Consider the following 14,472-nt stretch of genomic DNA (forward strand, 5'->3'; position numbering starts at 1 on the left):
AGTGTAGAAATATAAGCCAGTGAATGAGTAATTTTGAAATCAGGCCTCAGTTCTATTCCTTAGGTATCAGAGGGGCAACTTTTATTCTGTTTTAAAGACAGTTAAGTTGAACATCATATTTCTTTTCTTTTGAAGCGTGTTGTAAGATAAACATAAGATGAACCATGAATTCATTGAGTTAAAATGCAGAGCAAATAAGGATGAAAAAGACACTTTTTGGGCCTGGCACGGTGGCTCACACTTGTAATCCCAGTATTTTGGGAGGCTGAGGTGGATGGATTGCTTGAGCCTGGGATTTTGAGACCAGACTGGGCAACATGATGAAACCTCATCTCTAGAAAACATACAAAAATTCATAAGCCAGGTTGAGTGGAGCATGCCTGTAGCATCGCTTGAGCCCAGGAGTTTGAAGTTTCAATGAATTATGATGGCAACCACTGCACCACAGGCTGGGCAAGAGAGTGAGACCTTCTCTCTTGAAAACAAAATCCAGAAACCTAGTTGTAGGGGGAGGGGGACGACCCAGGGGTGGGCCACTGGGCATGGTGGCTCACACCTGTAATTCCAGCACTTGGAAAGTGTGAGGCGGGTGGATCACTTGAGCCCAGGAATTTGAGACCAGGCTGGGCAAAATGGTGAAACCCCGTCTCTAAAATAATAGGAAAAGTGGGTAGGCATGGTGGTATAGCCCTGTAGTCCCAGCATCTACTTGGGAGGCTGAGGTGGGAGGATCGCTTGAACCTGGAAGGCGAAGGTTACAGTGATGGGCACTCCAGTTTGGTTGACAGATGAGACCCTGTCTCAAAAAAAAGGACACTTGGATGTATAGGCTGTATTTTGAGGCAGTAATTAAATGCAGCAGTTTTCATTATTTTTTGTTCTTTTTTTTTTTTTTTTTTGAGACAGTCTCCCTCTGGCACCAGGCTGGACTGCAGTGGCGCCATCTTGGCTCACTGCAACCTCCGCCTTCCAGGTTCAAGCAGTTCTGCCTCAGCCTCCCCAGTAGCTGGGACTACAGGCAGGTGCCAGCCAATTTTTGTATTTTTTACTGATAGAGATGGGGTTTCACCATGTTGGCCAGGATGGCCTCAAATCTCTTGACTTCGTGATCCGCTCACCTCGGCCTCCCAAAGTGCTGGCATTATAGGCGTGAGCCACCGTGCCTGGCCAGTTTTCATTATAAATGTGTCAAATACTCTTCTGAGCACTGTGAATTATTATAAACACACATTTAAATATCTTATTTAGCTTCTGATTTTTTTAAAAAAACAGAAAGGAATTGTATTATTTAAGTGGAAAAGACTCAGTATTAAAATGTTAGTCTGTTGGAACTGCTTTCATTTGGTAGCGTAAATAGCTAATCCTAAAGAGAAGAAACAAAATTATCAGGCTTTTTTTTTTTTAAACTTAAAACCTTCACACCTATCAACACTGTCACACTCCAAAACCATTACACCTCTCAAGGAAACAAATCTGGAGGCATTTCTGGTTTTTTAGAATACCTGTATTTTATGATTTTCAATTAAGTGCATTGTTTTGGACTATAGCTCTAAAAATTTTGATATGTATCACCTTTTTTTCCAAACTGTTATTAAAGTCTGGATTTTTGTTTGTTTTTTTGAGTTTGATCCTTTTATTGAAACTTACAATTTCACTGGACTTTTGGCGCCAAATGAAAAAAAATGCAAACTAAAAAGAGTATTGTATTGGCAGGGAGAGGTGACCACTGTCCCCTGGAATCCGAAGCCAAGCAGAGCCTGGCAGGCAAGTGAGGGGTCTCAGCTGCGGAGGGCAGTAGCCTGGCCATAGATGCCTGGGGAGCAGATTTGGCTGAGCTCCCTGAGCAGGGACAGCCCCAGGCAGCTAGAAGTTAACACACAAGGATTTATGGGTGTGGTGGAATCCAAGCCACTGGTCCCATGGTCTCTCATGCTTGGTCAGATTCCACTTGGGAGAAAATGGGTTCATGTGACAGGATGGCCTGGTGAAGGAGCACAGGTGCTAACAGTAACAGGCCGATGAACACTCGCCACTGGCATCAGGGTGGAGCTCAACTGACTGGACACTAACTCCGTTACAAGGACCAGTATCTCCTGCTCCTGGTGCCAGGCTGTGCCACTCAATTGCTCATGGCCATCAGGACATTCAACTTCCATCCTTTCCTCCATCAGGACCCTACCTGTGTGGCCTCAGCTCTGGTCCTTACTGTTTGGTGGCTATGATGCAAGACTCTCAATCCTCGTTTAGAACGGTGTTGCATCAAGCAAGGGAGAATGTTCTTCTAGAGGGACAGGGAAAGAAGAGAGGTACACATGCTTCTCACTCTTAAGAAGCCAGGAAAGGTCCCTGGTGCATTCTCCACAGATGGGTTGGGTCATAGCATCCGAGAAGCTGTCATGGTGACAAAGTCCTCGAAGCTGAGCTGTGTGTTGCCTTGTGTAGCTGTGTCCTTCTCCCGAAAGGCCTCCATCAGTACCTGGAGCTGAGTGCACACCCGGATAAAGCAGTCAAGTTGCATGGGAGGATTGGCAGTGTGAGCAGTAGCAGGAGACCAGAAACTGGGTGAACTGGAGTTGTAGCCCATTTGGGACAGAGCTTGCTGCAGTTCTGTAGCTAATGGAGCCTGAGTGGTCCCTGTTATACTGCTGGAAGAGCGTCTTCCACTGCTGGATGAATTTCCACAGGGCCGAGAAGCCGTAGACATCGATGCAGCCAGACTTGGTCTTGTCAAAAATGTTTATCTTCATAAGGCAGGTCTCATTATTGAATGAGGACCAATTGAAGTTGAACAGGGCCTGTTTTGCCTCCTTCATGGAGAGAGAGCCACTGTGATCAGACTCCACTGACTGGAACCGGGAGCAGGCCTTAGGATCCACATTGGGAGGGGCGCCACCCTGCCCATAAGACCCAAGTTGCTGGGCACCATAGGCATTTGGAGGTGGCTGACCATAGGGGTCCCCTGGAGCTACACTGCCATGTGGTCCTCTTGGAGTTCCAGAAGGAAACATCCCAGGATTGGGTTGTCCACAGGGCCCTCCAGCTGATGGTCCATAAGGTCCTCCAGGCGCAGGACTCCCATAACCACCACTGGGGGTAGCCTGCTGCCATACTGCCCTCCACTATTTGGGGGGTCCAGGGTAGCAGCTACCCAGAGGTGCTCCTGGCACTTGTCCTGCAGCTCCTGGGCAGCCCTGCTGTTACGGATAGCTGGCCATGGCAATTCTGGCATCACATGCAGGCAAGGGGTAAACTCTGGATTTTTATATCATAGTGATTATGATGAATGATGCAGTTTACTTCATTTAGCATGGCAGAGTTGGCCTGAGTTTATATGATAAGCTTTCTGTTATGACTGACTCTAGCTATTGCATCAAAGGAATTTCCTGATTTTTGCTATTTATTGATTTATTTTATTATTTTTGAGACAATGTGTTGCTCTGTCACCCAGGCTGGAGTGCAATGGTGTGATCTTGGCTCACTGTAATCTCTGCCTCCCAGGTTCAAGAGATTCTCCTGCTTCAGCCTCCCAAGTAGCTGGGATTACAGGCATGTGCCATCATGCCTGGCTAATTTTTGTATTTTTAGTAAAGGCAGGCTTTCGCTATCTTGGCCAGTCTGATCTCGAGCTCCTGACCTCAGGTGATCCGCCCACCTCAGCCTCCCAAAGCGCTGGGATTACAGTCATGAGACCCGTGCCCGGCCTATTTATTTTTTTGAGCCAGGGTCTTGTTACTCTGTCACCTGGGTTGGAGTGCAATGGTTGTATCTCAACTCACTGCACCCTCCACTTTTCAGGTTCAAGTGATCCACCCGCCTCAGCCTTCCTAGTAGCTGGGACTACGGGCATGCCTCACCATGCCTGACTAAGTTTTGTATTTTTTGTAGAGATAGGGTTTTGCCATGTTGCCCAGATTGGTATCAAATTCCTGGGTTCAAGCAGTTTGCCTGCCTTGGCCTCCCAAAGTGCTGGGATTATAGGTGTGAACTGCTTCATCCAGACTACTAAATTTATATTTGATAAACACTTGAATTTTATGTTTCATTCACTTACAGTGCTGATGGCTTATTAAACTTTGTACGTCGTTTGCCAGAAAGAATTACTACGTGAACACACATCAGAAGCCTAAAGTCTTTTTTTATGTGCCCTGGACTAGGAAAATAGTTTTATATTCAGGCAAATTTAAAGTTTATTACTTCTAATAATAGAATAGACTTCTTTATTTGGATGTCTGAGAAAATTTTTAAGAGGATACTAGGTAAATTCACTGCTTTTTCTCATTGTCAGATCTCTGTGCTAAAAAGTTTGGGTCTGTTAATTGTCAGAAGGACAGGAGTAAATGGACCTAGTAGTTGGGAGCAACTTTCCTGTTGTAGGACCCCTTGCACAAACATTGACAGTCTTGTAAATATGTTGTCTCTTTAGCAAACTAACTTACCTTACCTCCTCTAATGAATTTGTGTTTTTGGCAGTAGCTGGACAGATCACAACATGGTATTTTATTTCATGCAGGTCATGCACTATTTAGGTCAGTACATAATGGTGAAGCAGCTTTATGATCAGCAGGAGCAGCATATGGTATATTGTGGTGGAGATCTTTTGGGAGAACTACTGGGATGTCAGAGCTTCTCCGTGAAAGACCCAAGGTAAAAAGTGTGAGGGTTTGTGTATCTTTTTGGGTGCTTATACCTAGCCACTTAATTTCTATAGGTTTATTACTTAGCTCAACAAATATGTAAGGGCCTATATATGTTAGGTAGCCTATGAGGTACTCAGAATATGGTAATGAGCAGCCCACAGTCTGATTTTATGAAGTGGATAATTTGATAATCAAATTATCATACCAATTCATGGTAAACTTACACTATGATAAGTGCTACAGAAAAGAGATACATGAAGCCGAGAGTGGGTGGTATTTAGAGTGTTAGAGGTCAAGGAAAAGTTCTTTTGAGGAAGTGAGATTTGAGCCAAAAGCTGAAAGATAATTAAGGAGTTGATGAGAGGGCATTTGTTGAAAGAGTTTTTAGGTTGATTGAACACCATGTGTAAAGACCTGGGTAGGACGAAGCTTGATGTGACTAGGTTAGAATTTTGTGAAGTAATTGTTGGAGAGAGGAAGAGTGAGCAGATGAGAGAAATGTAGAATTGCTGGGCAGTTAGGGGTTGATAATGAGCCTAGTAAGAATCATGATAGGGCTAATCTGACCTGTTACTTTTCTCCAACTGCATGGGGTGTAAGTCATTAGCTTATACACTCAAAAGCTAATTAGTAATTTAGAGGCTAGTGTTCTCTTTCTCTTTAGCTTTGATGACTGTTGCATCTGACCTCATTTTGTTTTACATTAAGACTTCTCTCCACCATCACTCTCTAATTAAAATGCGAAACTTAACTCCTAGAAGGAAGGAATAGTTTCCAAAGGAAATCTCCCCACTTGGATTACTGTTAGCTAATGAAATAAAATGTAAATTAATCAGTTTGTTTAATATTGGCAAAGTAACACAGGGGCCTGGGCATTAACATCTTAATAATTAAATAATTTTTTTAAATCTGGGAAAAAAATTCTGCCTCTCTATGCTTTATGGAGAAAGTTGAGAGATAACATCAGAAATACATTTAATATTTAACAGCAAACAACTGATATCTTCATAATGGCATTTGGGATTGTTAATTTTTTAATCTTATCTCTTTAACAGCCCTCTCTATGATATGCTAAGAAAGAATCTTGTCACTTTAGCCACTGCTACTACAGGTATGTCACATCTTTTTTTTTCAGTCTGTATCACAGCTTTGAGTTCAAGGGGGGCAAATGATGGGAAAGCAACAAAGATGAAGGTGGAAATGGAATGCTATCTTTGGCATGACTGGGAGGAATATATACTACTTGTCACACAATGTTATTATGTTATTAACTTTTCACTGAAAAATCAAACATAGAATAGAGGGATTCCCACTTTCTAGACGTACTGTTAACATTTTGTCATATTGCTTCATCTAGACACACTCTTAAAAATCTCTAGCTGATTTTTTTTTAAACATTCAGTACCATTGTTACACATAACAAATTTAATATATAATTCCATAATCCTATTTCATAGCCAGTTTATGTATCATTTCCCCCAGTTATCTCAAAAATACCTTGTATTTTTGGCTTACTTGAATTAAGATCCAAACTCTACACATTGCCTTTGGTTGACATGTCTCATAAGTGTCTTCAGTCTATAAAACTTAACCTTCCTTTTGTTTTCATGTCATTTACTTGTTGAAGAACTGGGTCATTTGTCCTGTAGAATTTCCCACGTTCTAGAGTTGGCAGGTTGTATCCTTGTGATTTTGTTTAATGTGTTTCTTTACCCCCTCTATTTTTGGTAAACTGGTAGTGCTTGAGTAAATTCAAGTTTAAATTTTTTGCCAAGACAGCTTTATAGGTGATGCTTCGTACTTGTGTTTCATCACATCAGAGTCATGTAAGGTTTGCCTGTTCCTCTTTTAGTCAATTACCTTAACAGTTTTTTAGCTCAGGAGATATCAGTCTGATCGACCTGTTATACAGGTTTCTCAAGAACCTTTCACCTAATGGCTTTAGCCTTCTGTTATCTGAATGCCAATTCTTCTGACCCTTTACTTGATTCTAGACCTTCTAAATACTGCACTTTGAGTCTAATCTATTAGGCATGTATAGGAAACGGGCTGTACTAGAGTCTGAAGTCTCCGAAGTGGTGATCTCTAAGATTTGGGTAAACTTGATAGACTGAATGTAGCCATTTCCAAATAACGAAATTTTTCCCTTCTCCACTACTACATAAAGCCCTTTTGTGAGCTTTATATTAGATTTTAGGTAACACTGAAGAAAGCCCAAGTTAGTAATCTTTTTAGGTTGACCATCTTTTTTTCTTTTGAAACAGAGTCTCTTGTTGCCTGGAGTGCAGTGGTACTATCTCAGCTCACTGCAGCCTTGACCTCTAGGGCTCGAGTGATTCTCCCACCTCAGCCTCCCAAGTAGCTGGGCTTATAGGCACATGCCACCATGCCTGGCTAATTTTTCATATTTTTAGTAGAGATGGGGTTTTGCTGTGTTGCCCAGGCTGATCTTGAGTTCCTGGACTCAAGCATTCCACCTACTTAGGCCTCCTAGAGTCCTGGGATTACAGGTGTAAGCCACTGCACTTGGCCAAGATGGCCTATCTTTTGATAATTTACAGAAATAAATAGCTTGAGAAGAATCCATTCCCTTTTTTTCTTTTTCTTTTCTTCTTTTTATTAAACGTAGACAGGGCCTTACTCTGTCGCTCAGGCTGAAATGCAGTGGTACAATCATGGTTCACTGCAGCCTCTACCTCCTGGGCTTAAGTGATCTTCCTGTCTCAGTCTCCCAAATAGCTAGGACTACAGGTGCATGGCACTACACTGCACCTGGCTAATTTTGTTTTTTGTAGAAATGGCATCTTCCTGTGTTGCTCAGGCTGGTCTTGAACTCCTGTCCTCAGCTATCCTTCCACTTAGAGCCTCCCAAAGTCTTGGGATTACAGCATGAGCCACCAGGCCCAGCCCTAGAATCAATTCCTAATAAAGATTTATTCTTTAAAGGCAGAGAAGGAGACATTGCTCTCATACTGAAACATGATTTTGAACTTACTGAATTTTGAAGCCTTTTGGTCTCATTGAGTCATTTGCCCACTTCACATAGCTGTCAATTTGAGAGAGAAGGCCCTGCAAATGATATGGCAGCTTTATTGAAATTCAGTCACTTGTAAAATAGCATGACTTTCCTGGGATAGTCACTAAAGATTCGAAATACATGGAGGATTTTATAATTGCTGATCCACTTTTTCAGTAAAATTTGTTTTCGGATTGATCTGTTCTTAGAATATCTGTAATTCTCCCTTTTGTACTTTCTTTGCAGAATTTAACATGCCATATAAAGAGCATTTTGTTGTTGGGTTGGTTTGGTTTGGTTTGAGACAGCATCTCTCTGTTGCTCAGGCTGGAGTGCAGTGGCAAGATCTCGGCTCACTGCAACCTCCACCTCCGTGGCACAAGTAGTCCTCCCACCTCAGCCTCCCCAGTAGCTGGGGACTACAGGAGTACACCACCATACCTGGCTAGTTTTTTTTGTATATTTTTTTGTAGAAACAGGTTTTTACTATGTTGCCTAGGCTGGTCTTGAGCTCCAGGACTTAAGCAGTCCCCCTTCGGCCTCCCAAAGTGTTGGGATGGCAGGTGTGAGCGACCACGCCTGGCCCATTTTTATTCCTTAATTTGTCATTTTGAAAAAATTTCAGACTTAATAAAGTTGCAAAAGTATCGCAGTTTCCCTGTATCCTTTACCCAGATTCTCCAAGTGGTAACATCTTACACAATTATAGTATGATCAAAACCAAGAAATTGCCCCAAGTAGTTCTGATAGGTTATCTGTTCAGACTTGCAATTGCATTGGTGCTTGTGGCTGGCCATCTCTGTTGTTTTTTAAATGAGAGAAGTGCTTTTCATATAATCTATTTTATACCTTTGCAAGTGGGTTAGACTTTTCATTTTAATGGTTGAAGAAGATGCCATTGTTTAAAATGAAGGCAATTCTCTCTAAATCATTTCTCCAGATTTTCCCAAGCATACTAATGAAATATGATGAACTTTGTGTTTGTTTACTTATTTGTTTTTGAGACTAAGTCTCGCTCTGTCTACCAGGCTAGAGTGCAGTGGTGTGATCTCAGCTCACTGCAACCTCTGCTTCCTGGGTTCCAGTGATTCTCCTGCCTCAGCCTCCTGCGTAGCTGGAATTATAGGCATGCACCACCAACCTGGCTAATTTTTGTGATTTCAGTAGAGATGGGGTTTCACCAGGCTGGTGGATTGCTCAGGCTGGTCTTGAACTCCTGGGCTCAAGCAATTCACCCACCTCAGCCTCCCAAAATGCTGGGATTACAGGCGTGAGCCACCACACCTGGCTGATTTTAAAACTTCTTTTTTACATTGTGATTTCCTCAGAGAATTTATTTTTGCTTGCAACTCTTTTAACCTAAGTAAGGTGGTAAGGCTTTAGAAATATAAATGACAGTAATAGGATTGCTTTATTAAAGAATTGCTCCATCTGCATTATATATTAATTGAACTTTGCTATGAAGACCGCTGTGGTCAGAAAATGCTGTCTCTCGAACTTTTCATTTCCTCCGTGTATCTACAAAAATGTTTTTGGAAATAATGTTTTTTATAATTAGAATTTTGAAAATGTTTGCTTTTATTAGAACAACTACATTGACAGATCATTTGTAGGATCTGTATCCTTCCTCTAGCAGCCTTTATTGGATGGTGACGATAATTTCCGTAAATATTTTATCTCTGAACCTGGTAGTCGTTGATGAACCTGACCCACAGTAGACTTATTTGGGTGTATCTCATTTTCATAGCCTCAAATAATGAATAGTCCAGATTATTGTTTGCACCTTGATCTTTTCTTGTAGCCAAGTTTTTGTCTTTTGTTCTACTTGAAAAATTTCTTTTTAAATCCTTGGAATGTATTTCTCTCAGATTAGTGCAGTGTCTAAGAATTTCTCTCTACTGGGTTGTTTTCTTTGCTTCTTTTTATTGGTCTTGAGAAAAACTTTATTTAAATACATGAAAATAAAAATTAAATTTAAAAAGCCACACACTTTTTTGCTATTGTTTGTGAGTTAGTCAAATTTGGTAATACGGGAAGAGATGACGAAAATAGTTTCCATTATATACTGCTTAGAACCACTTTTCATATAAAAATTTCAAAGCTTGATATGAAAGAACATTTTTAGCTATTTTTCACTTTTTTTCCCAATTATATTTTGGTAATATATTTTGGATATAGCCTGTCCTGGTCTTTGTCATTTTTACCAATTTTGATTTTTCCCTTGCAAATGAGAGCCGTGTCCAGCCAACATGGTGAAGTACATTTCTAGGGACTACACCTGGCTTCCGGGTTGTTTGCTGGTCCTTTTTGTGTGGAAAGAATGGTTATTACCAGGGAAGGTTTTCCTTTTGTTTTACTTGCTATCCAGATGCTGCTCAGACTCTCGCTCTCGCACAGGATCACAGTATGGATATTCCAAGTCAAGACCAACTGAAGGTAAAATCACCACATGGTGACTTCTTTTGTTGTACAGAGTGGCCCCTTCTCTGTACCTATGGATCTTGAACTCCCAAGACCTTTCCCTGAATGTGGTAAGAATTTAATAAGAAAGGTTCTTGGGAGTTCACAGACCAAGGACAGAGTGAACCTTCTCTGTTCTGCCCATAACAGAGTTCCAGTCTCTGAACCTTTCTTTGGGATGTAGCACTTCTGATCTTCAGTTCTTCCAGTTGCATTTTTCTTTGGGTTTGTGTGTATGCGCGCGCGTGTGTGTGTGTGTGTGTGTGTGTGTGTGTGTGTGTGGAAATTGCTTTATTAGATTTTAATAGACTTGTTGCAGTTAAGTTCATGTCAGGCCATTTCCTAAAGCTTCCCCAAATTTGGGGAAATTTTATAATCATCTTTGTATTTGGTGAGGGTTTCACATGTTTTCTGAATTATGCCTAATTTTGTAGTAGGCTTGCGGCTTTTTACAGATAGCCCGTTTTTAACAGTAGATTTTGGCCTTTGTGCAGAGGTTTTTTCCCCCCAGGTTTGGGATTCTCCTAGCTTTGCTTACAGTGGGTTGAGGAGAGATGTTGCCTTTATTTGATGACTGTCGTGAACTTGAGTTCTCTTTCTTGTGTGTAACCCATTGTGTTTCACACTAACTGGTGAGCCAGAATGGAACTGCTACATCCCTTGGTCTCAGTTATTTCTGCTGCACTGATGGACGACATCTTTCCCTTCTTTCAGCAAAGTGCAGCGGAAAGTTCCACTTCCAGGAGAAGAACTGCAGAAGATGATATCCCCACACTGCCTACCTCACAGCATAAATGCGTAAATTCTAGAGAAGGTGTGTTTTGGATTAAGGGTATATAGACTTTTGTTCTCTTCCTCTTCCTTTCGCCCTTTAAAAAATTTATTTTTATTTTTACTTTTTTTTGAGATGGAGTTTCTCTCTGTCACCCAGGCTGGAGTGCAGTGGTGTGATCTCGGCTCACTGGAACCTCTGCCTCCCAGGTTCAAGCAATTCTCCTGCCTCAGCCTCCCGAGTAGCTGGGATTACAGGCATGTTTCACCACACTTGGCTAATTTTTTTTTGTATTTTTAGTAGAGACAGGGTTTTGCCATATTGGCCAGGCTGGTCTTGAACTCCTGATCTTGTGATCCTCCTGCCTCAGCCTCCCATAGTGCTGGGATTATAGGCGTAAGCCGCTGCGTCAGCCCTTTTTTTTTTTTTTTGAGATGGAGTCTTGCTCTGTCGCCCAAGTTGGAGTGCAGTGGCGTGACCTCAGCTCACTGCAACCTCAGCCTCCCGGATTCAAGTGATTCTCCTTCCACAGCCTCCCGAGTAGTTGGGATCACAGGCATGCGCCATAACACTCGGCTAAATATTTTTTGTATTTTTAGTAGAGATGGGGTTTTGCCATATTGGCCAGGCTGGTCTTGAACTCGTGACCTTGTGATCTGCCTGCTTTGGCCTCCAAAAGTGCTGGGATTACAGGCATGAGCCACCGCGCCCGGCCCCCCTTTTTAAAAATCTTTCCATATGTGAAATAGGAGAAGCATATGTCCTAATTCCTCACTCTTCTTTGAAGACCTTTTTTCAGCAACCTAGTTACCGCCATTGTTAGCTTTGAAGAAGGTAGTGTTTTTTTAGCAACCCATGAGTACTAGGATGATGCAAGACCCTTCTATGGCTAGCATACTGCTAGAAAATAGCTACATATTTATTGATTTGCCACCAGGTGGCTTTTCTGTATACATGAATCAGCTGCCTTAGACTTTTAAATTTTGTTATTCTTGTTTGTATATGATTTAGTTAGAATTTTTATTCTGATTTGTCTACTTGAGGCAAAGGCTAATTTTCATACTTTTTTTTTTTTTTTTGGAGACAAAGTCTCGCTTGGTTGTCCAGGCTGGAGTGCAGCAGTGTGATGATGTCAGCTCACTAGAACCTCCACTTCCCTGGTTCAACTGATTGTTGTGCCTCAGCCTCCCAAGTAGCTGGAATTACAGGTGTGTGCCACCACACCCGGCTATGTTTTGTATTTTAGTAGAGACGGGATTTCACCATGTTGGCCAGGCTAGTCTTAAACTCCTGACCTCAAATGATCCACTCTCTTTAGCCTCCTAAAGTGCTGGGATTACAGGCACACACCACCACACCTGGCTAATTTTTGTATTTTTAGTAGAGACTGGGGTTTTGCCATGTTGACAAGGCTGGTCTCGAACTCCTGGCCTCAAATGATCCACCTTCAGCCTCCCAAAGTGCTGGGATTGCGCCTGGCCCAATTTTTACACATTTTGAAATTTGCAAAGATGACATAATATACTTAATCACAAAGCCAAGAAGAGATATAAGAAGGCTGGTATAAGTTGAGCATTCTAAATTTGAAATGCTCCCAAATCTGTAAACTTTTGAGTACTCACGTGACACCATAGTAGAAAATTTAACACCTGACCTCATGTGACAGGTTGCAGTGATAAAAACTGTTTCATACACATAATTATTTAAAATATTATATAAAACTACCTTCAGGCTTGTGTGGACAAGGTGTACATGAAACATAAATGAATTCCGTGTTTAAACTTGGGTCCCATTCCCAGGATATCTCATTACGTATATGCAGATATTCCAAATCCATAAAATTTTTTTGCCCTTGGTTGGCAGTCACCAGATCTTTGCCACTGCATTAGCTATGTTGTGGTCAGGCTAATGAGTTAATGCGTATTTTTTCCAAAACTCCACTTTATAAAACACTTTCTAGAATTAGGAGGGTTTTTTTTTGGGAAAGATGAATGAAATTGTAAATTCCCCAGAGTGATTTTATGGCATGATGGCTTCTAGCCTAGGCATGCAGATCAATGGCAGGTTAAGCCTCTAGTTATGTCTGAGAAACTTTGGCTGCTGAAGTTATTTTAAAAGTTTAAATTAAATTTGAATAATTTTATCATGCTGGATTGTTTTCTTTAAATTGCATTTGAGCATAAACTGAATATTGGTCTACCTAGCTACTTTGTAATGATTTCAGTCTATGTGATATTAAATGTGTAATTTTACTCCTTTAATACAAATCCTTGCTTATTTTGTACTCAAAAGGCAATTTTAAGATCTGTAAGAACAGGGCTGGGCACTGTTAGAAAATCCAGGCCAGGTGTGATAGCTCATGCCTGTAAGCCCAGCACTTTGGGAAGACAAGGCAGGGGGATTGCTTGAGCTCAAGAATTTGAGACCAGTTTGAGTAACATAGCAAGACCTAAATGAGCCTAGTGAAAAATTAGCTGGGCATGGTGGTGCGTGCCTGTGCTCCCAGCTACTCAGGAGACTAAGATGGAAGGATCACTTGAGCCCAGGAGGTGGAGATTGCAGTGAGTGGAGGTTGCAGTGAGTCAGTATCATGCCACTGCACTCTAGCCTGGGCGACAAAGTGGGCCTCTAGCTCAGAAAACAAGTTGAGGACAAGGGCAGGTATAAGAACAACCAATTCAAGGGAGAGGATATGTAGTTTGTGATGAAAATTTGGGAATAAATAACTTACTGTTTTCAGGAAGGTCTGTAGGTGGAAAGGACAGAATTTTTATTTGTGGAATGACCTATTTTCATTTCCTTCATAAGTTGTAGAGCTCGAGTAGGGAATAATAATTTTAATATGGCACCATCTCAAGAATTTGGTTTCTGATAATTTCAACAATGAATAAGTGGAAACATAATTGAAGTTTCCCTGGCCACAGACAAGCCTTTTAGTCAGCATTATTGACATAGCTTGTTAGTAAATAGGGTAACCTTATGTTCTGACAAGCACCCATGTATTGCAGAAATTCGTTCACCATGTGCACATCAGCACACATTAACGCCCATGGTTGTTGTGGGCAGGCCTAATGTATTGGGAAGAGGTAGAAGAGAATGAGAAAGTAAGAAAGGAGCAGTAGAGTGCAACAAAAGACTGGAATATGGAAAAGAATATCATATGATAACAGACTTAAGCTATTAGCTGCCCTCAGTGTCATTCAGATACACAACATGAGATGTTTTACGTGGGGCCTTAATATTTGTGGTATGTCTGGATACTTAGCTCCAAGAGCCCATTGATCCAGCAAGGACATATGTAGGTGTTTGGACAACTTAGAGTTTAGTGTTTTATAGTGGTGATTATCTACTAAAACATACAAATTTTTGAAAAATGACTTAGAATATGTGGTACCAGTGAGATTGCTTGGACAACCTTGTGATCCCCTTATGGTTTGTATTGCCTTGCTTGGATCTTAAGGGTTATGCCACTATGTTACCATCATTTGCAGTGCCATGGATCAGACTATTATCAGACACTGTGTACTAAAGCAAGTAATTCTATAGATCATGCAATGATAGGAGTGTTTAAAATGCCAGTAAATGAA

The 14,472-nt window shown here is 41.3% G+C and overlaps 1 protein-coding gene and 1 pseudogene across 6 annotated transcripts in view; one reads left to right on the forward strand and one right to left on the reverse strand.

Moving 5' to 3' along the window:
- The window catches only part of MDM4 (MDM4 regulator of p53), a 36,482-nt gene that overhangs the window by 12,764 nt on the left and 9,246 nt on the right, over nt 1–14,472 (forward strand). For 2 of the 5 annotated variants that reach the window (XR_005199639.1, XR_001824163.2), the window contains 3 exons: nt 4,511–4,644; nt 5,693–5,748; nt 10,828–10,927. Coding sequence is in view for 3 of the 5 variants with exons in the window: in XM_037737339.1 (XP_037593267.1) it covers nt 1,714–1,764; nt 4,511–4,644; nt 5,693–5,748; nt 10,022–10,089; nt 10,828–10,927 (409 nt within the window). In the remaining 2 variants the exon portion in view is untranslated. Of the gene's footprint in view, nt 1–1,713; nt 1,765–4,510; nt 4,645–5,692; nt 7,239–10,021; nt 10,090–10,827; nt 10,928–14,472 lie in introns of those variants that run through there. The other 3 variants (XM_037737339.1, XM_017525408.2, XM_037737340.1) reach the window with 3 other exon arrangements.
- Nucleotides 1,621–3,215, reverse strand: LOC108302040 (annotated as a pseudogene). The gene has a single exon (XR_001824164.2). The product of XR_001824164.2 is annotated as a peflin-like (transcript).

Source organism: Cebus imitator, unplaced genomic scaffold, assembly GCF_001604975.1.
Source record: "Cebus imitator isolate Cc_AM_T3 unplaced genomic scaffold, Cebus_imitator-1.0 Scaffold38, whole genome shotgun sequence".
Classification (NCBI taxonomy): Eukaryota; Metazoa; Chordata; class Mammalia; order Primates; family Cebidae; genus Cebus; species Cebus imitator.